General features: G+C 40.0%; 1 protein-coding gene across 4 annotated transcripts in view; it reads right to left on the minus strand.

Annotated features, from left to right (window-relative positions):
• The window catches only part of Sfmbt1 (Scm like with four mbt domains 1), a 127,232-nt gene that overhangs the window by 39,122 nt on the left and 61,603 nt on the right, over positions 1-26,507 (minus strand). For all 4 annotated transcript variants that reach the window (XM_028891298.2, XM_028891301.2, XM_028891297.2 and 1 more), the window contains exons 3-5: positions 16,266-16,404; positions 13,840-13,931; positions 7,265-7,505 (exon numbers count right to left, since the gene is read on the minus strand). In XM_028891298.2, the coding sequence (XP_028747131.1) occupies positions 7,265-7,505; positions 13,840-13,931; positions 16,266-16,293 (361 nt within the window). In that variant the 5' untranslated portion in view covers positions 16,294-16,404. The remainder of the gene's footprint in view (positions 1-7,264; positions 7,506-13,839; positions 13,932-16,265; positions 16,405-26,507) is intronic.

Consider the following 26,507-nt stretch of genomic DNA (forward strand, 5'->3'; position numbering starts at 1 on the left):
TACGAGTTTGAGGTCAGCCTGGTCTACAAGCAAGTTCCTGGACAGCCAGAGCTGTTACACAGAGAAATCTTGTCTCAGAAAAAAAAAAGTTCAAGATCGTCTTTGGTTATGTAATGAGATTTAGGCAATCCTGGGCTACACAAGATCCTGTCTCAAACAACAACAAAGATGGTATTAAAGATCGTAAGTGAGGTGTTGTGGGTACAAATGCAACTGCCACTGGGTTGTTTCCAGGCCTTTTCAGTGTCTAGAACTAAAAGAATCTCATTTGCTGCTGCTTTAAAAGATTATGTACATATGTAGCCTCATCTATGTAGATTATATTTCTTTTTTCTCAAGCCAAAGATCCTAGTTTTCAATTAGATGCTATCATTTTGCTTTATTTCAAAATACACCAAAAACTATTTCAAATACAACCAACAGGATGATCACTGAAAACAAAGGATTTTGCTTTGGTCCCTAAAATACACTCCTATATTAGGAATGGACATGCAAATCTTATTTTAAAGCTATTAAATAAAGTTATAATAAGTTTAAAGCTATTAAAAAGTTCTGTGGCCATCCTTCAAGTTCTATCTACACTCAGAAAATTTTATTTTGCTTTGTGAAGAGTTGCTTTTTAAATTTCAATTTTTTTTTCATAGTTACATTCAGAAAATCTATCACCTTCATTGTACTCCTCTGACATACCTTTTCTATGATTTCTTTAATTTCTAAAAAAAAAAAAAGTCACAAACACGTTCATATGCTTTCTTCCTCTTCTAGTGTATTTCCATTTTCTTCCTTTCTAGTTTTTTGGTTGTTTTTTTTTTTTTTTTAACATTTAAATTTTATTTAGCTAGTGTACGTGAGCGTGTGCGTGACTGCGTGCATGTGTGAGTGTAGGCCCAAGGTTGATGTCAGGAATCATCCTCAATCCATCTTCCACATTAATCGATAAGGCAAAGTCTCTCATTCAAACTCAGAGCTGGCCAATAAGGCTAGTCTTGCTAGCCAGTTTATTCTAGGGATCCCCTGTCTCTGCATTCCAAGGCTTGAATTACAGTCAGATGGCCATGTCCCATGAGTCCTGGGAATCCAAATTCCAGTTTTCATAATTTCATGCTTGAGCAGCAAGTGCCTAACCATTAACCAACCCCCTGCCTTAAAAAGTGTGTGTGTGTGTGTGTGTGTGTGTGTGTGTGTGTGTGTGTGTACACATATTCTGAGTTGGTAGGCCAAGTGGTGGGTCACTCCTTGGCTACATTAGATATACAAGAAGATGATTCTTCTTATTGCTGACTGTACCACTCAGCATAAAATACCCTCTCTTTTTTTTTCCTATTGTTTCCTCACCTAAATTTTATCTGTCACATATTAAGACTGAAACTTCTGGCTTTTTTGCTATTCGTACTTGTCTGTACACCTTTGTCCATCCCTTTATTTGTCTGACTCTTTAGAAATCTCTGCTGGGGCTGAAGAGATGGCTCAGTGCTTAAGAGCACTGGCTGCTCTTTCAGAGGGCCTGAGTTCAATTCCCAGCACCCACATGGTGGCTCACAACCATCGGTAATGAGATCGGGTGCCCTCTTCTGGCCTGCAGGTATACATGCAGGCAGAACACTATGTGTAATAAAGAAATAAATTTAAATAAAAAAAAAAAGAAGAAAAGAAATTCCCACATTTAAAACAAATGTGAGTTATGCTTCATAAGCCAATCTAATTTTTTGCTTTTAATGGAAGAGTAAGCCCATTTGTTGTTCTTATTGACACAGTGTCCTTGGATTTGTCATATTACTAAATGTTAAATGAATTACTTGTATATGAATGTCATTTTACTATGTGATTTCTATTTGAATATACACTTTCTCTCTTTAAACCAATGTCTTGATATTTAGATAGGTTTGTATTTTTTACTGCTTACTTTTATGCTAATACATTTATTTATCTATATAATTCAGTGTGTGGTGTATGCGGCAAGACCCCATAAGTATGCATACAGATATCAGAGGAGGACATAACATATCATTCAACTTTTTTTACAAATACAATCTATAATCAAACCTGAAACACTATTTTAGCCAGGCTGACTAGTTATCAAGCTTATAGGACTTGCTTGTCTCTGCCCCAAAACTCTAGATTTATGGGCCTGGTTTTAACATGGGCACTGGGAATTTGAACCCAGGTTCTTTCACTTTTACAAGTAATCCTACCAGCTAAGCCATCTTCCCAAGCCCTATACAAATAGCTTAAAAAATATTTTTTGAACTTTTATACAAAATCTCACTATGTAGCTCAAAGTGGTCTCACATTCACATCCTTCTTGCCTCTGCTAACTGGGTGTAGAGACTAGAGACATGTGCTACCATGTTTAGCTCACAACATCTTTATACAATAACATTAGTCCTTTCTATTTGGGGATGAGTTTCTTATTTATGTTGTGAAACAGAATATTTGTTAAACTATGTAAAGATGAGTTGCATTTGTTTGTACTGTAGAATAATTATTTAACTATGCAAAGATGTGTTGCATTGATTTAAGGTGCATTTATTTAACTATGTAAAGATGTGTTGTTGTTTCACCTTGCCTGACTAAGGCACCTGATTGGTCAAACAAAAGCTGAACGGCCAATAGCCAGGCAGAGGAAGGCTAGGTGGTGCTGGCAGGCAGAGAGAAAAGGGGGGCCAGCCAGCAAACACACCGGAAGCAGGAAAGCAGGATGAATAGTATCTAGATGAGGTAAACAAGCCTCACAGCAGCACACATATTAATAGAAATGGATTAATTTAAGTTAAAGAAAAAAAATCTAGCTAGAAACAAGCCAAAGTTAAAGCATTCATAATTAGTCCATGTCATGATTTGGTGGGGACTGGCAATCCAAGAAAGCCTGCTACACATTTATTTCCTTTTTCTCTCTAAACAATACTGAACTTGGATATGTTTAACCTCTTTTTTTCTTGTCTCCTTCAATATTTCATCTCAGGTAACATTCTTTTACTTCCAGTTAACAACTTAAAAGTAACTGATTAATTACATGGCAATAAAGAAAACAGAGCTGGAGAGATGGCTCAGCAGTTAAGAGTTCTTACTGCTCTTGCAGGACTCCAGTATGTTTCCTAGCACCCACACAATGGCTCATCATACAGAACTCCAGTCCCAGGGGATCCATTCAATGCCTTCTTCTGACTTCTGAAGGTACCAGGAACACACATGGTACAGAGACACATATGCTGGCAAAAACACTTATACACATAAAATAAATAAATCTTAAAAAGTAAAAATAAACCCCCAAATACTAAGCTTATACCACTATTCACATGCTCTCCTCCACTGCCCCATTTGTTTTTTAGCAATGATACTCTATCTTCATTGTATTTTTATATGTATCAAGTGTCTCTTTATAATAATAAAAATCATTCATTTGGTTTTCTGAACCTCATTCTTTTTTGGGAGGAGGGCAGTTTGAAGACAGTTTCTCGTATAGCCCTGGCTGTCCTGGAACTCACTATGTAGACCAGGCTGGCCTCGAACTCAGATATTTGCCTGTCTCTGCCTCCTGAGTGGTAAGATTAAAGGTGTGTGCCCCCACTGCACGGGCTGAACCTCACTCTTTAGTGGATTCCTTATGAAAGGCTCATGGGAACAATATCCCTCAAATTCCTAATAATTTGTACAGGGTTTTTTGACCAGAAGTTCATCTTGGATAGCTATAAAATCCTCTCATTCTCTCTTTCACTGTATTTCTTAAGTGAGGAATGTTAGCAGCAGCAGCAGCAGCAGAGAACAGATTAAAAGCATAATCTTGAGACAGAATACACACTGAACGTAAAGAATTTCTTCATTTGTCCTATGAAAATCACACAACCTAAATTAAGGGATGCATAAGACAGACCAAAGTTGGGGGAGATCCGACACAGTACTTTTCAAAAATGTCAAAATAAAGAAAGACTAAAAAAGCTAACGAGATACAACAACAAAATGCCAGATGATTCTGGCCTGGCTCCCAGACCAGAAACAGAACTAGAGAATTGCAAATATTCCCGAGATTAGAACACAGTGAGCACTACTGGAAAACCTAGCCTATCTAGCCCCTAAAAGATGCCCAAGTTACAAAAGACAAAGTGTGAGGACCTAGTCCACATTAAAGGAAACTTTTTTTTTTTTTTTTTTCCAAGACAGGGCTTCTCTGTGTAGCCCTGGCTGCCCTGGAACTCGCTCTGTAGACCAGGCTGGCCTCAGAGATCTATCTGCCTGATTCTGTCTCCAGAGGGCTGGGATTAAAGGCGTGTGCCATCATGGTCTGGCTTAGATGGAAACTTGTTCTTGACACATGCATGACAGCAGAGAACAGCATGTGACTGAGAGATTTCCTTTTTTTCTAAAAATGTTAGCATAATTAATAAAAGGACAGAAAGTCTGAAGACTAAATAATAGCATTTTACCAGATTTACTTTCCTTCTCCCCCCCGCCCCCCAGCTGAGGACTGAACCCAGGGCCTTTGCTAGGCAAGCCCTCTACCACTGAGCTAAATCCCCAACCCCCAGATTTACTTTCTTGATTTTGATATTCTAGTATACTGCTCATGAATGTCTTATTTTAGAAATACATTAAAGTTTCTATGAGTGAAAAAGGCATCATGCTTAAAGTCAACTCCCAAGTTCTTTAAAAGAAGCCTGTGTGGATAGAAAGGACAGAGCAAATGTGGAAAAATATCAACATTTGGGAAAACTTCACAAAAAGTCAGCATGAATTTTTTATACTATTCTTACAACTTTCTTGTAAATCTGAAACTAAATCAAAGAAAGAAGTTATAAATATAAAATGTCACTTGTTTTCTTGAATCGGCAATCTCTCTTCCATCTTTATCTCCTCCTCTTAAAATTTTTTATTTATTTATTTGTTTGTTTATTTTACATTTTGTTACTTTATTTTAAATACAAGAATGTTTTGCCTATGTATATGTCTATGTACCAAATGTATTCCCGGTGTCCACAGAAGTCAGAAGAGGGAACTAGATCTCCTAATATTAGAGTTATGAGCTACCATGTAGGTACTGGGAATCAAACCCAGGTTCTCTGCAAAAGCAGCCACTGCTCTAAGTACTAAACTACCAAGCCACCTCTCCAGCTTCTTTTCCCTTTTAAAATCTTTCTTTCTCTTCCTTCCTTCCTTCCTTCCTTCTTTCTTTTCTTTCTTTCTTGGTCTTTTGTATTTCTCTCCAATTTAACTGATGGCCTACTCTAAGTAGGGTATCTTCCTGGAACAGAATTTCAGTTGGCTCATTTTAGTTGATATAGCCATGTACCTATAATCCCAACATTTGGAGGGTTGAGGCAATGAGGCTTGCCAAGTTTGAGGTTAGCTTGTGCTATAGAGTGAGACCCTGACTAAAGGAAAAAAAAGTTTGTAATATAATTTGTAAGATTACTTATAAGGAGAGAGAAAAATAAAAACAGAACTTGGGAATGGTATCACAGGCCTGAAATCTGCTATGTGGGAAGATTAAGGCAGGAGGTTTTCAAGTTCAAGAGTCCCCTAGACTAAAAAGAGTTAGACTCTGTTCTCCACATAAAAGGTGGTAAGGGGGTTGAGTCTATCAATCTGGCCTTCAATCAGGTCAGGTACGGTGGCATATGCCTGTGACCTTAGCTCTCATGATGATGATGAGTTTGAGGCCAATCTCAGCTACACTGTGAGTTGTTGTCTCAAAAGAACAAGGACTAGGATCTATCTAGGAAGAAGCCCTCTTTAATCACATGTATAAAGCCCTAGGTTCAATCCTCAGAACAACAAAAAACAAAACAAAGCAAAAAACAACAACCAGATCTCCAAGACCCAAACTGAGACAGCCTCAGTCTGTAAGGATGAGAAATTATGGTCTTGATGGCCATCAAAAAAACTGAATGGTTTAGAGAGGGGAAAAAAAAATAATAGGGAAATGCAGGACCAGAGGCTCATTTGGTAGAGTGCTTGCCTGGAGGGCACAAAGCACTGGGCTTGAGCCCCCAACACTGCATGAGGTCTGGTAGCAAATGCTTGGAATGCCAGCATTCATAAGGTAGAGTAAGGAGGATGAGCAAGGTCACCTATGATACATAGCAAACTGAAGCCAACTAGAGCTATATGAGACAATGTCTTATAACTTAAAAATAAACAATAAATAATAAATAAAACAGAGGCTGGAGATAAATAATAAATATTATTAAAAATAAATATATATTAGATATATAAATATATAAAAATAAATAATAAATAAAACAGAGGCTCAGCAGTTAAGAGCACTGACTACTCTTCCAGAAGACCCAGGTTCAAGTCTCAGCACCCACATGGCTGCTCACAAGCAGCTGTAACTCCAATCTCAGGGGATCTGACCCTCTCTTCTGGCCTTTCTCTGATTATAGAAGAACAAGGTTCATTCCACTCAGATGAGCTGGCCTCTGAAGAAGCCTTAGTCACAGGAAGATCTAGAAAGACTAGGCCTCAGGGCACAACCCTCACCAGAGCAGAGAGAGACAGGCCAATGGGAAACCATAAAAAGTGTGGCCTGGCCAAACAAAAACCTGGTAGTACATGCCTGGAAGCCCAGCTACTCAGGAAGGAGAGGCAGGAGGACAGCAAGTTGAAGGCCAGCCTGGGCTACACAGTTTATAAAAGCATAGCTTAGCCAAATCCTGTCTCAAAACAACAAAAATTTTAATTGGGAGAGGGGGCTGGAGAGATGGCTTAGCAGTTAAGAGAACTAACTGTTCTTTTAGAGGACCCAACACTTACACAGCAGCTCTCAATTGTCTAACTCCAGTTCTAGGAGATCTGACACTCCCTTCTGGCTTCAGTGGGGCATCCCTATATACATGCGCACGCACGCACAGGCACACATACCCACAGTTAAAAAAAAAAAAAACTAAAGTGAAAATAAGATAAATTATAGATAATATGATTCACTTTAAAAACAGGGAAATGAACTGTTACTCCTTATTAATTTTTAATTAAAAATGTTAGCTTTTGCCTGGCAGTGATGGTACACGCCTTTAATCTCAGCACTTAGGAGGCAGAGGCAGGCGGATCTCTGTGAGTTCAAGGCCAGCCTAATTTACAATGAGTTTTGGGACAGCCAGGACTACACAGAGAAACCCTGTCTTCAAAAACCAAAAGGGGGGGGGGGAGAGGCTAGCCTAAAAAGCTGTGTACATCTATGTAGGAATAGCCTGATAAGCCTCAAAACTGGCCAATCTAAATTTTCTTACAGCACTATCCCATCACACCTTGAAAGGAAATCTTTTACTACCTTCTGGAGCTTCAAGGGTCTTCTTATTCTGCTCACACCACCCAATGGGGTAGAGGCCAGCCTTCCTGATATCACACCAGAAGTCTGCTTTCCGGTCTTCCCCATAGCCTTCATAACGGAGTAGGAGTAACTGCTCACAGGCAGTAACAACAGTGGCAACCCAGTAAGTTTCGGGATCTTTTTTCACAGCTACCTCCAGCTTCATCCCAGGAGCAAAGCCATTTTGCAAACGTATGTCCACCTGAAGAAAGAAATGTTATTAGGCACCAGACAAATGTATTATATGAGTGTTTCTCTGCCCAAATTCTTTTTTTAAAGATCTAACATTTCTGAATCACTAAATGCCTATAAAATCTTCTCAAAGGAAACCTGAAAAATTCCAAGTCTAACTCATAACAGTGATCTAAACAAAACAAAAGTAGCTACAGGGATCTGTCCCACATTATGATTACAGAAAGTATCTTCTAGAAAGCATATACATTACTAAACAGTCACATTTTCGTATCCTTAAACTTGTCTTCAGGAGTGATTTCTACATCATTCAACAACAACAAGAAAAACTTTAGGAAACTATAAGAGGGAAAAAAAGCTATGAAGGTAATAAATCAGTAGCATTAGTAATATTACACACAATATGTAGGAAGCCATATCTCCAGTGTCAAAGTTCATGCTTCTCTCAGCTATTTTAATAAAATGTTCCAATTCAGATGAAAAATTATATAGTGACAAAGGTATGGGTTAGCAATTCTTAAGTACATTAAAATTAAGTATATAACGCACTGTGGATAACAGCAATCACTGTGGGAGAAGTTACAAATTTTAAAAAAGTGCAAGAGTGGACATTCTGGCGCACACCTTTAATCCCAGCATTTGGGAGGCAGAGCCAGGTGGATCTCTGTAATTCAAGGCTAGCCTGGTCTACAGAGTGAGTTCCAGTACAGCTAGGGCTATTACAGAGAAACCCTGTCTCAAGAAACCACACAGGCTGGGCAGTGGTGGTGGTGGTGCACACTTTAAATCCAGCACTCGGGAGGCAGAGGCAGGCAGATCTCTGTGAGTTCAAGGCCAGCCTGGGCTACAGAGTGAGTTCAGGAAAGTCGCAAAGCTACACAGAGAAACCATCTCAAAAAACAAAAAAACAAAAAAACAAAAAAACAAAAAAAAAAAAAAGAAAGAAAGAAAAAGAAAAGAAAGAAACCACACACACACACACAATATCTAATCTCACCAAAATGGGGGTGGGGGTGGGGGTGGACTGGAGTGTATCCTGTCATTCTGGACTGGAACCAGAAGTATCTAAATAAGAATATGACAACTGATAGGAAAGCATTATAGACATGGACATGAGTGCATGTATTCCTTAACTCCGAACTCAGAGGACTACAAATATATAAGTAAGCAAATTTAGTCCCAAATCGTAATTTTTACATATCATCTTCCAATAAACAAGGGCAAGGGATCATAGAGAAACTACTGGTTACAATTCTGGAAAAATAAAAATGAAGTAGAGCCTGAAATGTCTTGTGATGTCAAACAGAAATAATCAAAAAGGTATGGGGGCATGTTAGAAGGAAACAAAAGATAGCTAAAAGAATCTCTCAATGGTCACAGTTGAAAACAAAAGATAAATACAGGAAAAAATGGGCAGGTGGTTCCCAACTACAGTTCCAGCACTCAAGAGAAAGAAGCAGGAGGATCATAAGCACCAAGGCTGCCTGGACTACATAATGAAACTTATCTAAAAAAAAAAAAAAAAAAACAAACAAAAAAATGGAACAAAAATAACTGTCATCAGACAAAAATCATATAAATAAGCACAGCAAACAAGAATTATTGATACTAAAACTACTATGATAAAAAACAATATTTGCATAATCTCAAAGGATCACTCTATAAGATTCTTATCAACTGCAAAAGGCAAAACGGTAATACTATAATGAAGAAAACTGACACATATCACTTTAAATTTATCACCGTAATATAACTCCTAAAACATCAATACTGCAACTGCATATACTTGCCTGACACCATACAAGAAAAGGACTTTATTTCCTTTGGCATGCTTGACATATCTGTATATACTCAGTTTAATCGTGGGGGGGGTGGGGAATCCAAACTGAGAAATACTGCACAAAATAACTGACATGTAATATATATTCTTTAAAAGAGTCAAGTTCATGAAAGAAGAAAGAATGATAACTGGAGGAGACTCTGGATATGACAAAGGGATCGATGAGATATAAAGGTCCCTGCCACTAAGCTTGATGACCTGAGTTCAACTCTGAGAGAACTGCAAGCTGTCCTCTGAACCCCAGGCATGCACTGTGGCACACCCACATAAATCCATGCACACAAGTAAGTAAAAATGTAATAGAAATTTGAAAAGCAAATGGAAATGTCAAAATCATTGGAAAATGAAAGTGAAGTCCTGAAATGAGCCAAAGAAACAAAGTCCCATGTTGTTGCTTTTTTAAAAATAAATCTATAGTTAAGAAAACTATGTATATAATAATGTGAAGTTCACCTTCAAAAGTTTTTTTTTTTTTTTTTTCACTCAAAAAATCTAACACATGCCCAAAAAGATTTCACACTGTTACTCTAGGGTAGGTCTAGACAACACTAAGAACTGATGGTTCTCAAGATTCAAGATAGAGCATGTTGACTATCAGTTCCTTCTGAAGACTCTCTTTTATATTTTCAAGGAAACCACTACCCCCGACATGCAGGAAATTTCCTGGAGCCAGGGCTTTGGAAGTCATTCAGCCCTTAAACTGACTCAATCAAATCTGTGGGGCCATGACTGATTCTTGCCAATAAGAATTTCAGAGTTCAAAGTTCAAAAACCAAGGAAGCAAGAGTTTCAATTCTAAGAGCACAGGCCCCCTCTCCTACCACCCATGGCCTCGCAGCTCCTGCAATGCCTCAGTCAGGGGCTCCACTGAACAAAATGAAATAAGTCTTTTTCTCTAATTTTAAGAATTAGTGGGCTGGAGAGATGGCTCAGAGGTTAGGAGCACTGGCTGTTCTTCCAGAGGTCCTGAGTTCAATTTCCAGCACCCACATGGTGGCTCACAGCCATCTGTAATGAGATCTGATGCCCCCTTCTGGCCTGCAGGCACACATGCAGACAACATTGTATATATAATAAATAAATAAATCTTTAAAAAAAAAAAAAAAGAATTAGTACTACTGATAGAGATTGGTCTGCCTCTGTCTACTATTCAATAGAAGACCTCCATCTCCCAAGTGGCCCCTATGTAGCTTAGGAGCTTAATTTCTCCTTGGAGAACACTGAGCTCAGACAGAGAGCACCTTAGCTTGTGGGTTTGGCACATTTATTTACAGGTATTATGCAATATCTCAATCCTCATTTACAATGCCAGGGAAATTTTGTGAAAAATAAAATATTCTGAACACAGAACCACATTATTAGATAATTGCTTTTTCCATTATTATACTATTTCCTTAATGAGCCCTAAATTTAAAAATAATCCTACCCAATCTTCCTTTCTCTCCACACTATCCCTTCCACCCCCAATTTAAAAGCCTACAAAACTGGATGTGTAAAAGATATTGTCCATCATCAAAAAGCATCCCCACAACCCAAAACTTGCTTTTTTATAGTGTTAACTCTGCATTTTTAATCACCCACCTGCCCAGCACTGGGATTACAGTGTGCGGCCATGCCTGACTTTTTATGTGGGTTCTGGAAATCTGAATTGAGGTCCTCATACTTGTACATTAAACATTGTATTGACTGAGCCATCGTCCCAGCTCCAGGTGTGGTTTTGTTTTTTTTTATGTTTTATTGGTATATTAAACAATGGATTTCATTTTAATGTTTTCCTACATTTATATCAGTGTATTTTGTCTCCCCCCCGCCCAACACACACACACACAAGTAAAATGGTCAGATTTTCTTGATGAGGGTAGCAGGAAGAAAGAAAAGGGAAAAATCATTTAAATTTTTTCAAATATCCTAACTTAAAATAATTCTGAGTTCACTTATGCAGAAAACAGTACCAGGGAGTAGTGTGAGGCCATAACAGGCCTGACCATGCTATTTCGTGGACTAGGGGAGAGCTTGTGGCTTTAGACTAGGAAAGTGGTTGAATGCTATAAACAGGGATTAACCAAGTCTCCTCCTAAGAATTTAAAAGACAACAGCACTGAGAGGCCCAATTCCAGAGATTTCAGGGGGGAACAATGTTATCAACTGGGATAGAGACCATTCTTAGGATATTTTGACAAAAATGTGGCTGGCTACATTTTGTCCTTGTCCTAGGAGTCTTCCGAGCTAACTTTAAGTGTTGTGGACTAATTTCATTGGCAGAAGAGAGTTCAAGACAGCCTAATACTGAGTCTGTAACTTGTTTGAGGAGAAAGGGCACCAGGAAATTTCATGTTGGAGCCATGGCTTGTGCTGAAAAAAATAAGGAGAAATGGACTAAAGGGAGTAGTGCCCTCGGGGCAAGGCCTCATCCAGCTAACCCTAAAACTTGTGAAAAGAAAAGGCCTAAGGCAGCAGTTCTCAGTCCTTTGGGGCGTGTGTCGCCATTTCACAGGGGTGGCAGATCAGATGTCCTGCAGATCAGATATTTACTATTCATACAGTAGCAAAATTACAGTTATGAAGTAGCAACAAAAATAATTTTATTGGTTTGGATTACTCTTAGAATTCTGCCCTGACTCCAGCTGCATGACCGCACATGCGCAGTTCAGGAGTTAAGCAGCGGGTCTTGCATCTTACATCATCAGTGTGCGTGCATGACGTGGTCACGCAATCAGCACATGCATGGTGTAGCTCTGTAAGCCTGCCTGTGCATGTTCACCGGGAACCCTTAAAGAGCAGGACACAGGCACCACCCTCTCTCTGTTCTGCTCCCTCTTCCCCCCACCATCTTTCCCTCTCTCTGCACACATGCTCCTTTCCCAGGCCTGGTTCTTCTCCCCTGCCACCCCTCCTTCTCCTAATAAAGCTCTGATCCTGGGTAGTCCTGGCCGTGCCTTGTGACCTTTCCACACAGTAACCAGCACCAATAACCAGTGCTGTCTATCATTCTTTCAGTTACCACAGCATGAGGAACTATATTAAAGGGTTGCAGCATTAGGAAGGTTGAGAACCACTGGCCTAGGGAATTATCTGTTCCTAAAAATCAACTGCAAATCAAAGCTTAGGAAAATGTAACTCAAGAAGGAGGTCAGGGGGTCAGGTTCCATCCCAAGTGTCAGCAGAACTTAGAAGCATCTGCCACATAGTTCCGGCTTTAGAGTCAAGGATAAAGGATAAAAGGGTCAGAGAAACACCAGCCCCCAGAGGTTAAGTAAAGCCACTGGGGCCAGGTGTATGGAGGCCCAGAGACAGCACTGTCATAAAGCTGTGAACGTGAAGCCTGTGCTGGAGACCCTAAGATGCTGAAGATGCCAGAACGAACCATGGGATATCTTCCAAAGAGAGCTGCAAATAGAGAATGACACCAGCCAAAGAGAGGTGTGTTGGAGTCAGCAAAGCTGGAAGGGCAGAGCCATATAGGCCCTTTGACATCAGAACAAGGTCTGGAATTTGTCCTGTTAGGTTTTGGTCTTACTTGGTCCAGTATTTCCTCATTATGCCCTCTTTCCTCCCTTTTTGGAATGGTAAAGTATATTCCTTGTTATTGTACATTAGAAGTATGTAATTTGCCTTTTGATTTTATAGGTAGTTATAATTAAGAGACTGACTTGAGTCTCAGAAGAGACTAGACTTTTAAACTGTCTTGAAACTCAAAGACTATGGGAACTTTCTTTTTTCTTTTTCTTTTTTTTTCTTTTTTTTTTTTTTTTTTTGGTTTTCTCTATGTAGCTTTGCACCTTTCCTGGAACTCGCTCTGCAGCCCAGACTGGCCTGGAACTCACACAGAGCTCCGCCTGCCTCTGCCTCTGCCTCCTGAGTGCTGGGATTAAAGGCGTGTGCCACCACTGCCCGGTCTATGGGGACTTCTGAAGTTAGACTAAATGCACTTTCACTATGATATGGCTATGAGCCTATGGGGCCAGGGAGGTGAATGTGGTAGTTAGAATGAGAACGGCCCCCAGAGGTTCATATTTGAATGGCTAGATCCCAGTGGTGGAAGTGTTTGGGAAGGATTAGGAGATGGACTTGTTGGAAAAGGTGTGCCACTGGGGGTAGGTTTAACGTTTCAAAAGCCTACACAGTCCCCAGTTATTTCTCTCTCTGCCTCATGGCTGTTGTCTCAACAATATGAGCTCTCAGCCTGCCTGCCACCCCACTGTGATAATCATGGACCTCTGAAACTCTAAATCCCAATAAATTCTTTCTTTGGTAAGTTGCCTTGGTCATGGTGCTTTGTCATAGCAGTAGGAGAGTGACTAAGACACAATACAAAGATGAAAAGAAAAGGGGTAAGCTAGGCATGGTGGCAAACACCTTTATTCCCAGCACCAGGGAATGAAGCAGGTTGATCTTTCTAGATTTGAGGCCAGACTGGTCTATACAGCAAGTTCTAAGACAGCCAGGGTTACATAGTGAGACCCTGTCTCAATTTAAAAAAAAAAAGTCAAGAGGTGTTGCCTACATGTTTAAACGATGCATAGGGAACTGTGGTGGAGCCTGTCTCTTCTAGATAATCCTCCCAGCTGAATTCTTCTTCTGCACCAGGCCCAGAATCTACAAAAGAAAACAACAACAAAAAACTGTATCTCCAAGTAAATGCAAGGTATATAAACAAACTTACTGTAGGACAAATTCATTGATTTTTACACATACACCAAAACAAAACAAAAAAACCCACAAACAAAAAAAGCAGTTTCTGTTTTAATGGCAAGTTCCCTAAGTGCACTGTGCGCCAATTCAACATAACAGTCACTCGATATATTCTCTCTTGTTGGGTGTGGTGGTTTGAATAGGAATGAACCTGTAGGCTCATATATTTGGATGCTTGTTCATTAGGAAGTGTTACTACTTGACAGGGATTAGGAGGCTGGAGGAGGTGTGGCCTTGTTGGAGGAAGTATGTCACTGGGGATGGGCTTTGGGGTCTCAAATACTCAAGCTAGGCCTAGTGGCTCTCTCTTTCTTTTCCTGCTGCCTATCGATCCAGATGCAGAACTCTCAGCTGCCTCTCCAGCACCATGTCTTCCTGCGTGCTGCCATGCTGCTTGCCATGATGATAAAGGACTAAACCTCTGAACTGTAAGCCAGCCCCAATTAAAGGTTTTCCTTTATAAAGAGTGGCCATGGTCATGGTGTCTCTTCCCAGCAACAGAAACCCTAACTAAGAAACTGGGGAAACAACAAACCCCAAGTTTACATAAATGGATCCTATGAAACTAGTGTGAATATAAAACTATTCAAATTACTTTGGACTCAAATATAGAATCTAATACCAACATGTAGGATTCTTAATAGACATTTCAAATTTAAACTGTGAACCTGATTCTGAGTATTCTGCAACTGAGTAAAAATACTACTTGCCAATATATTCACTCCATCTAGAAAGTGTGAACTTACTTTTGGTTCCCCTCCTTTTTTATTCAGCCCTGACATACAATTCAATGAGGCATATCCTACCTCTATTTCTCATGATGTCCATTGCTATCTATAGAGCAAGGCCTGTCTATATATCTCTTACCTTTCACTCACATAAGACTGCAAAGGCTCTACAGTATCTGACCTACCCTTCCACTTTTTATGAACTAGCTCACAACTCCCTGTAAATTCAGTTCTAGGGGACCTGATGCCCTCTGGCCTCTGTGGGCACTACACTCACATGTACAAATCCATATATAATCACATACATATACATAATTTAAGATTAACCCCAAAATCGTTTTAGAGTGGGAAGCTAGAAGCTTCTTTCTTCATATGACTAGTTTTCACATTACTAGAAAGTACTATGTAGGCTGTTGAAGACAAAAGTTATCAATAATTTTACTCAGCCATTGATCCAGTAGGTTTCACTACCAACTTATTGGTTAAGATGTACACAATGGAGTGGCCAACCTATGACTGGTCCAACTTGAGGCCCATGCCATGAGAGGGAGCCCATGCCTGGCACTGTCTGGAGGGCAAAGAACCAGAGGCAGGACAGTCCAGAGACCCAGGACAGAACCAAATACAAATGGCCAAAAAAAAACCCAAAAAAACAAAACCAAGTCAATGCAATGATTCCTAATGATGTTCTGCTGTACTCATAGATTAGTACCTAGCCCCACTGTAATCAGAGGGTGCCATCCAGCAACTGATAGGAGCAGATGCAGAGGCCCATAGCCAAACACTAGGCAGGGCCGGGGAACCCTGCAGAAGATGGGGAGGAAGAATTGTAGGAGCCACAGGGGCCAAGGACACCATGAGAGCACGACCTACAGGATCAACCGAGAAGGGGTCATAGTGTGGGTCTGAGCTGGGTCCTTTGCGTGTACCTTATAGTTGTGTAGCTTAGTGTGCTTGTGGGACTCCCAACATTGAGGGGTGGGGGGGTCCTCACTTTTCTGTACATAAACTAAATTTTTAAAAAATGCAATTAAAAAACAGTGTAATAAGAAAGAGAACTAGGAAGCTCTTCATGGTAACAGAAGAGTTATGTATCTTGACAGTTCAGGAGGATACACACATGACAAAAAAATAACAAAGAACTAAGCAGTTTATGCTAATTTTGTATTTTATATTAAAGTTGCATGAGAGAATAGAAACTGAATGAAGGGGAGCATGGAACCTGTTGACACTATCTTTGCAACTTCCTATGAATTCAAAGTATTTAAAAACAATTATAAAGTAATCAGCAAAATGCAATTATTTAGAAAATGAGGTCTGTTCATAAAAAATTTTTTTTCCCCCTAGCAAAAAGTAGTTGTAGTCTCTAGTGCCAGGTTCTCTGTCAGGCCCAAGAGACAGCAATGAAAAATGTATGACTTCAAGGAGCTTCCAGGTCAGCAGTAGACAAAGCAACAAAGGCAAATAATCTGCATCTACACACTGGGGAGGGATTTAAGAGAACCAATACCTGCATCCAGCTGCTGCTCCCCACTCATCTCCACAGCACATGGGCTATCTCCTCCCCAAATAATGAACAGGTTGAGGCTCTGCTATGATATGAAGATGATCTCAAGTTTCAAGTTTCTGTCCAGCGGGCATCCAAGGATCTAAACAAAAGTGTTTTAAAAAAGTTACAAACATAGCCAGAATTCAAATGTGTTTACTTATTCATAAGACAGTGTTTGACTGGGTTGAAAGGTAAGAGAAAAGAAAATCACTTAGAAGACATAGGATTACGGGAGTGGGGAGGTGACATCTTTTCCATATTTGAAGTTTGTCTAATGAGTATGGATATACAGATATGTGTGTACAAGAGGACTATAAAAGCCTTGATAGCTAAGGATTACAATAAATTGTGACTGAAGAGATGGCTCAACAGTTAAGAACACTGGTTGCTGACTACAGGACTCAGGTTCAAGTCCCAGTACCCACATGGTGGTTTGCTGTGAGATGTTCTGTATGCCGTAAATGTGTTGCTCTGATTGGTTGATAAATGAAACACTGATTGGCCAGTAGCCAGGCAAGAAGTATAGGCGGGAAAAACAAATAAGGAAAATTCTGGGAAGGGGAAGGCTGAGTCGGGAGACACCAGCCTGCAGCCCAGGGAACAGCATGTAATGACACACAGGTAAAGCCACAGAAAACGTGGCAACATATAGATTAACAAAAATGGGCTGAGTTTAAGTGTAAAAGCTAGTCAGTGGTTAGCCTGAGCTAATGGCCGAGCAGTTCTAATTTAACATTAAGCCTCTGTTTGTTCATTTGGTTCTGAGTGGCTTTGGGACTATAGGACCTCAGGAGCCTGGTAGGACCAGGAAAACTTCAGCTACAGTGGTTCACAACCATCTGTAACTCCAGTTCCAGGGAATCTGGATGCCTTCTGGCCTATGTGGGCATCAGGTGAGAAAGTGGTACACAGACATACATTCAGGCAAAAAACCCATATACATAAAATAAAATAATTTAATGAAGATTACAATAAATTAATATATGTATGGGTCCTAACCTTTAAACTTAGTATCATGGCTTCTATCTACAAAAAAGCTAATTCTTCCATCCATAAAAACTTCAATACCTAAAAGAATCACTCCAAAGTAAGTTTGAAACCCATTTCTGTTTTAAATCAGCTTTACTGGTCAGGTATGGTGGCACACACCTTTAATTCCAGCACTCAGTAAGAGGCAGGCAGATCTCTGTGAGTTTGAAGCCAGCCTGGTCTACATGGCAAGTTTCAAAACAACCAGAGCTACACAGTGTGAGAACCTGTCTCAAAAAAACAAAACAAGCGGTGGTGGTGCACGCCTTTAATCCCAGCACTCGGGAGGCAGAGCCAGGCGGATCTCTGTGAGTTCAAGGCCAGCCTGGTCTACATAGTGAGTTCCAGGAAAGGTGCAAAGCTACACAGAGAAACCCTGTCTCGGAAAAACAAAAACAAAAACAAAAAAAAACACCAAAACAAAACAAAAAACAGTTTTACTGGAATAGTACTCACACATCAAAATTCACATTTTAAATGTACAGTCCAGTAACTTAATTAAATTTATAGAGGATTTAGTTATTATCATACACCAGTTCAGAATATTTGTGTCACCCTGAAAAGAGACTATGCTCATGCACATTAACCACACTACAAGGTGAATGTCATCATCATGAGCTCATAGCACAAAACAATGATCACATCTGTCCTGAGCCAATAGCTAGTAAGCAGCAAAACCAGGCTTTTAACCAAGAAGGATGTCTACATTTCATGTCCTCAAATACTATATTATCTCTCAATACAATGATATGACTTTGAACTCTTCTTTTGTTTGTTTGGTTTGTTTTTTGTTTTTTTGTTTTTTGAGACAGGGTTTCTCCACGTAGTTTTGGTGCCTGTCCTAGAACTCGCTCTGTAGACCAGGCTGGCCTCAAACTCACAGAGATCTGCCTGGCTCTGCCTCCTGAGTGCTGGGATTAAAGGCCTGTGCCACCGCCACCCGGCTGACTTTGAACTCTTGATGCTCCTGACTCTTCCTTCTGAATGGTAGGATGCATGGCTGTTATGGTTAATTCTAAGAAAAGAAGTTCAATAAATATTTACCAGGTAGTTAAAGAAAAAAAAAAACACTAAAATATTTGAATTTGCACACCTATTCCAATTCAAAAGATGTATATACTTTTAAAGTATACTGTTAAATATGGTAGATACTGTAACTAGATGTCTCATTTTTCAAATCTTCTGCTCTAACTCTGCTCCTGGCAGGTAACAGCTACTGAAAGTCACTCTATTTCCTGTTCCCAGAAGTCTAGATTTCTATTGGCCCTTCACTCTCAACAACACTCAACCATCATTCCCTGCTTACGTCTGTTTTAGAGAGTATATTAAACTAATGTCCATATTTGTCAAATAAACTTAATTTTCAGGATAAAAATCTTCTGTTGATTTATTAAGCTGTTTCTTCTGATTATTTTTATTGTTGGTAGTCTACTGCTACATGTCTAAAAAGATTAAAAATTAAAGTCTGACAAACTCCAGGTTTTAACGATTTCTGACAGACAAATCTTAGCCACCTATATAATCTAAATGAAATCTGACCAAAATGTAATCTTTTTAAGATTATGTAAATTCAACAGAGCAGTATCTGTCTCAGCTCAAAAAATGGTACTAATAACTGCATTAAACACCTAAAATTATTTCCTCTCAGAGACAGGTTCTTCTAATGCCCAGGCTGGACTTTACTTCAGGGCTTAAGTGATCCTCTAGGAAACCTCTCAAATACTATCACACTGGCAAACAATGAGAAAATGTTAAGTAAAAGATGACACAAGATTATAAACGTGCAAAATATAGCCATTAAAATTCTGGTTTGTTTTGAGACTGTGTCTTTCTATACAGTCCTGGCTGTCCTAGAACTCACAATGTAGACCAGGTTTACCTTCAACTCAGAGATCTGCCTGCCTCTGTCTCCCTGGTGCTGGGGTTAAAAGGCATGTGCCACCACACCCAATCATTAAAAGTGTTATTAATGAAACATTTATTCTCAATCAAATCCCAAAGGAAATGTTTTACTTGATTTGATATGCTAATTCTTTAAAGGACATGTACATCCAAAAGGAGCTGAGGATACAATATAGAGATAGATCATTTGTCAAGTACAGAGACCCTGGATTTGACTCCATTAACAAGAAAACAACAATAACAAAATAACAATAATATACACATATGACTTGGAGTTGGTAAAGCATTTGTCAATCACAAAAGAACATCCTGATTCAATCTCCAATCCTAGGGAAGTGTGTGTGTGTGTGTGTGCGCGCGTGTGTGCGTGTGTGTGTGCGAGTGTGTGTGTGTGCGTGTGTGCGTGTGTGTGTGTGTGTGCGTGTGTGTGATGCTGGGGATGTAGAACTGCTGTCAGTAGCGCATGCCTGAAATTCCAGCACTTGGAAGATAGACAGGACCATCAGAAGCTCAAGATTTACATAGAAAGTTCTAGACTAGGCTGTGTTACATGAGACCCTGTAATTTAAAATAAAAAGATAAAAATAATAGTGTTTTTAAAATTTGCTTTGCTCCTATTAATTAAGACAATATATACACTAGTCACAGGACATGGAGAAATAAGTTGATGCTGACTAGAAAGCTTCCCTCCCTGTAGGCTAGCTTTCATAGTAACAGAAGGTGTTATGAAGACTGCTAGGGGTAGGGGGGGTCATCAACAGTCTTACCCGGCTGTGAACCCTGTGAACTGCAATAGGGACAGGCAAGGCAACATATGCCCATGGATACAATAGTGGCATGAATATTATGGGAATAATCAATTGTTTCTTCATTGGATTTAAGGGCTGCTACACAGGCAGAAACACTGCCTGGTACTGTAAATCTATGGCTGGGAAGCACACATGACCCAGGGATGTACCTGTTACTATTACTTTGCTAAATGAACATAGCATCAAATTGCTAATTTGTATCTCTCTACTCACAGATTAGTGAAGCTTTCAGATCTCAGATCAAATCAGAGAAAACTATGCAGTGGACAGTGGTTAATATGGAAACTCACAACTGATCAAAGTGCCAAGAAGTACTGGTGGCATGCTCAGTCACAAATGAACTGTCTACTTTACTTATTGTTTTATTTTTAGTCTATGTTTATGAGTGTTTTGTCTGCATGTATGTGCCTGAGGAGGCTAGAGGAACTGGGTGCTGGGAAGTGAAGGAGGAAGGCCAAGTGCTTTCTCTGCTTCTCTGAGCTAGCAGGTTTTCACTCCAGCATTTGGCTCCTGAATCTTTATCAGTGAAATTGAATGACTGCCATTTAGATAAAAACAACAGTTTATGCTAGCTGGATTTTTGTCAGCTTGATACAAACTATATGTCACTCAAGAAAAGGAACCTCAACTGAGGAACCACTTCCATCAGGCTGGCCTACAGGCACAATGGGGCATTTTCTTGATTAATGATTGACATAGGAAGGCCCAGCTTACTGAGGGCAGTACCACCCCTATGCAAGTAGTCTTGGTTGTCTAAGAAAACAAGCTGAGCAAGTCATAAGGGGCAAGTTAGTAAGCAGCATTCTTCCATGGTCTCTACTTCAGCCTGCCTCCAGGTTCCTACTTGAATTCCTGCCCTGATGATGAACTGTGATTTGGAAGTGCACACCAAATAAACCCTTTTTCCTGCCAAGGCAATTTTGGTTATGGTTTTATCACAGCAAGAGATAAGAAAACTAGTCCTGAGACTTCTGTATTAGTTCCTTTTTTGTTGCTGTGATAAAATACCATGATCAAGGCAACTTATAGGATGAGTTTATTTGGACTTATGGTTCCAGGGAGATAAAAGTCCATTATGGTGGGGAAGCAGAGCAACATGAAGCAGGCATGGTAGCAGGAACAGGAAGCTGAGTGGTCATTTCAACTACAAGCAACAATCTGGGGGGATGGGGAGCATACAAAATGGTAGAACAGAGACAAACAAACTAGAAGTGGAATGGGACAAGGCTATAAACTCTCAAAAAATATTACAGAAAAAGCTAAAAGAGGCAGGAGGCCAGAAAGTGCTACTTTCAATTGGGTGATCAAGGTCTTAGTTCAGGGGCCATGAGCCAACAACTGAGAGGAAATAAGGAAATAAATCATATGGATACCTGCAGAAACAGGAAGAAGTGTAAAGACCCTGAAGCAGGAGCTTGTGTGGATGTCAGAGACTACTATGTTTGTAAAAGAATGATAAAGGCTGAGACACCAGGAGATGAACTCAACAAGGGTTCAGGGAATCACATTATATAAGGACTTATAGGCATGTCCGTCCTATTGGCACATACTTTTAATCCCAGCATTTGGGAGACAGGTGGATCTCTGTGAGTTCAAGGTCAGCCTGGTCTGCATAGTGAATTCCAGCACAGCCAGAACTACATAGTGAGACCCTGCCTCAAGCCCCCCACCCCCAAAAAAGAACTATAGAGATTTGGGCTTTGAGGAAGCCCCTGGAGATTTACGAGCAGAAGAGAGATATAAACTGACCTTTTCAAGGAGCCACTCTCTAGCTATGTTGAACAGTGTTGAAATAGACTTTAAGCAAAAGCAGAAACAGAAAGATCAATTTACAAGATACTGGAAGAGTCCTGGTGACAGACACTGGTGTCTAGGCTGAGGAAAGGAACTGTGAAAACACTGAAGGGAGTAAGATGGATGAAGAGAGTAAGTTTTGAGCCTAAACAATGGGAAGGATGATCTGGCACGAAGACCAGAAAATTTGAAAGGTAAGAAAAACCACGAATTCAAAAGAAAATGAGGGGAACATGCCTGGCTGCTTTCATCACAACTAAAGCTGTGTTCTTTGAGCTTTCAAGGAAATAATGCCAATTAGCAGAAATGTAACTATCTACCTTACATTTATAAGTTATTTTCATAAGCTATGCTCCACCTGAGTATAATAAAGCCATTTAAAAACATCCAGAATAGTGATCTTGGGGGGGGGGGGTCTTTGGTTTTTCACTGTGGCAGCTTTCCAGTCTTCCTCACTCCCACCTTCTACCTCACCTTCTTTAATGGACTATCCAACCAGGAAGGGAGGAGTCTCCACGATAATCACTAAGTCATGCTAACTTTAAGAATGTGGAGGATTTTTATTTTATGTGTGCGGGTGTTTTGCTTGCATGTGTAGCTATGCACCACTCGTGTTCCTGGTGCCCCCAGAAACACGAGAACTGGAGTTACAGGCAGTTGTGAGCTGCCAGGTGGGTGTTGGGAATCGAACCTGAGTCCTCCGGGAGAGCAGTCAGTGCTCTCAACTGCTAAACCATCTTTCCAGCCACTATGCTCAAGTTTTTAGGCCTCAATTTTGACACAAATTTTCTAATACAGATCCTTGAATGTCAATTTTTCTAAGCTTTCATACACATTTTAAAAAGTTTCAGGTATGCTGGGCGTTGCTGGGGCACGCCTTTGATCCCAGCAGAGGCACCGAATCTATACAGAGAAACCCTGTCTTGGAAAAAAAAAGTCTCAGGTATAAAAATACTATATTAACTACATAATAATAATACTGGAAATCTAGTTCTGATCAATTTATAAGTCCCTAGTTCACACTATTAAGTGTGAGTATTTTACAACCATTTCCACAGCAATTACTAATTAATATCTACTTCTATAAAATTAAGATTATTAAATTATGATTTTGAAATTTTCACTGTATCTAAAGATGACAAGCATTTTAAAATCCTTTATTTATCCTACTATTTTGTAAGCTAGAGAAATGATAAATCTCTATAGTTAATATAATCATATTTTTCATAAATTAAAAGTTTTATTTATGGATACCATTAACAGGTACACTTTTTTGTTGTTTGCTTTTTTAGACAGTGTCTCACTGTGTAGCCATGGCTAGCTGAGTCCAGAATGCTCTGTGTAGACCAGATTGGCCCTGAACTCACAGAGATCCACCTGCCTCTGCCTCTGCCTCCCAAAAGCTAGGATTAAAGATGTACACTACCACATCCAACAGATAAACACATTTTTTAAGTCAATATGTCTTATTCTAATGAAATAAAGAGAACTCTAATTCACCAGAATAAGCACTGTCAAAATGTACCAATTTATTATTAAAGGATTATATAAGCTGGGCTGCTTGGTAACCGTTATCAAAAAAAAAAAAAAAAAAAAGCAAAGTAGTAGTAGTAAAGTGCTCTCAAGTGAACTGGATGGCTCTCAAAAGTAGTAGTACAAATTGCCAATAAATATATTTAAAATTCTGACCAGGCAGTGGTGGCACATGCCTTTGATCCCAGCACTCAGGAGGCAGAGCCGAGTGGATCTCTGTGAGTCTGAGGCCAGCCTGTTCTACAGAGTGAGATCCAGGACAGTCACCAAAACTACACAGAGAAACCCTGTCTCAAAAAAACAAAACAACTATATACATATATATTTTTTTTTAATTCTGAATTTTTACACATCTGGGAAAGGAAAATCAAAACTACATTGATTCCATCTCATACCAAAAAGAATGGTTTACCAAGCAAATAATAAAAACTAACACTGGCAAAGACTAGCAGGAGGATCCCCTCTATACATTGCTGGAGGGAATGTAAATGTATATAGCCCCTATGAAAATCAGTATGGTGGTATAAAAACAAAACCTAGAACTATCTTATGATCCAGCTTTATCACTCCTGAGTATACTTTCCAAAGACTCTAAGTACATGGAATGCATGTGTGAGAATGTTATAATAAAACTCATTATTGTGCATGCCATTTTTTAATTAAATAAAGTTAATAAAGAGTGAGTACCCGGGCTGGAGAGATGGCTCAATTGTTAAGAGCACTGGCTGTTCTTCCAGAGGACCCGAGTTCAATTCCCAGCACCCACATGGCAGCTCACAACTGCTCACAAGTCCAGTTCCAGGGGATCTGACACCTTCACATCAATGCATATAAAATAAATTTAAATAAGTTCTTTAAAAGAAGAAAGAGAGAGAGAGAGAGAGAGAGAGAGAGAGAAGGAAGGAAGGAAGGAAGGAAGGAAGGAAGGAAGGAAGGAAGGAAGGAAGGAAGGAAGGAAGGAAGGAAGGAAAGAAAGAAGGAACAAAGAAAGGAAAAAAGAAACCTTTTTTTCTTTTTCTTTTTTTTTTTGGTTTTTCGAGACAGGGTTTCTCTGTGTAGCTTTGCGCCTTTCCTGGAGCTCACTTGGTAGCCCAGGCTGGCCTCGAACTCACAGAGATCCGCCTGGCTCTGCCTCCCGAGTGCTGGGATTAAAGGCGTGCGCCACCACGGCCCGGCAAGAAACCAAGTTTTTAAAAAAAGAGAGAGAAAAGAAAAGAGTGAGTGCCCAACTTGTATGGCCCTGTCTATTTTTATATGTTAAAAAGCAAATAAAGGGGTTGGGGATTTAGCTCGGTGGTAGGGAGCTTGCCTAGCACAAAGCCCTGGGTTCGGTCCTCAGCTCCAGGGGGAAAAAAAAGCAAATAAATATCCTTTAGTGCATGGCAAGTTTAGCTGCACAACTAAAGTTTAACCAATAATTTCATTTTATAGGTGAGGAAGCTGAGGCTCAGAGACATTAAACTGTGAAGGCAATACAGACCCCATCTTAGGGTAGGGCCACCATCTTAGACCACCTGCTGTACTCAGTTCCAGGAAGGACCTCAGGAATGTGCCATGACAACTCCAACAGATAGAGGGAAGTATGCTCCTGTAGACATTCTGTCTGCGGTTTATGGCCCTTGAAGCTATCTAGATAATCCTCCTGAGCAGTCCAGATAATCCTGTTCAGCGGGTTGTGGTTTCCCAACAAAAAGTACAATCCAATAGTTTCAAATGTGGTTTCTAGCAGAAAGTCTAGACCAATAGTTTCAAAAAAATCACCTTGCCCCATATCCCTTCTACCCAATCCCAAATTGCCAATTCCTGGCTTTGATTTTTCCCTATAAAAACTCTGTACACCTGAGCTTGTGGACGCTGCCACATTTCCTTCCATCTGCCGTGCGGTGGCCCAGGTTGAACCTGACAATAAAAGGACCCTCATGTGCTTGCATCGGAAAGCCGCTCCTTGGTGGTCTCTGGGGTTTGTGAACAGGTAAGATAAAATAAGCTGTCAGTTCACAGGGTTTGGGGGCAGCAGGGTACTGGAGTTTTACCAGTGTTTTCAGGCTTCCAGGTGTGGGGATATTTTGTTTGTGCTTTAACTCTTGCCTGAAGATCAGAGTGTGGAGCTAGCCACTAGAGGCCAGGCAATGGTGGCACACACCTTTAATACCAGCACTTGGGAGGAAGAAATAGGAAGTGATAAGGCGGGGTGGAGACAGGAGCTTGGCCCTTTCAGGCTGAGGATTCAGGAGAGGTAAGAAGTCTCTCTGGTGGCTGGCTGCTCTGCTTCTCTGATTTTTCAGCATTTACCTCAATATCTGGCTCCAGGTTTTTATTATTAAGACCAATTAGAATTTGTACTACACCCAGGCTTTGAATCTCAGAAAACACAAAGATGACAGTCAGTTATCATGATCAAGAACATATCATACAACTAATTTTAACATTTAGTAGGCTAGCCCAAAGTTCTTAGAAACTTGATTATTTGTACTAAGCAACTGGCAATTTTATATTTAATACTTAAAAATCACAGAAGACAACCTAGATTACTAACCGTGGTGGTTTGAATGAGAATGACCCCCATTGGCTAGTGGTTAAATATTTGATCCCCAGCTGGTAAAACTACTTAGGAAGGAGTAGGAAGCGTGACCTTGACAGAGATGTATCACTAGGCAAAGAGCTTTGAGGTTTCAAAGGACACACACCATTCCTAGTGTTCTCTCCCTCCTGCCTCTCAGAGGTGAACTCCCAGTCACTCCTGCCCCTGCCATGCCTCTGCTCTGCCAGAATGGACTCCAAACCTCTAAAAAAATCATGAGCTTCATTAAATGCTTTCATTTATAAGTTTCCTTGGTCATGGTTCTTTGTTTGTTTGTTTGTTTTGTCACAGCAATAGCAAACTAAGACAATGACTCAGGTTATTTAACTATAAGAGCTGAGCTACACACAGAATAAAACAGAAACCTGAAATAAAGCCCTCCAAATGTTTCTGATGCTCAAAAATGGGCCTGTTCAAGAACTGACCTCAAACTAAAAATACTCAGAAGTCCTAATGAGTCCTAGGAATTTATGTGATTGCTTCCACCTCATGAAGAGCTATGGATATGCTCAACTGAGCATAGACAGTCTCCCACCCCACCCCCCCAAAAAAAAG

Source organism: Peromyscus leucopus, chromosome 9 (assembly GCF_004664715.2).
Source record: "Peromyscus leucopus breed LL Stock chromosome 9, UCI_PerLeu_2.1, whole genome shotgun sequence".
NCBI classification, from domain to species: domain Eukaryota; kingdom Metazoa; phylum Chordata; class Mammalia; order Rodentia; family Cricetidae; genus Peromyscus; species Peromyscus leucopus.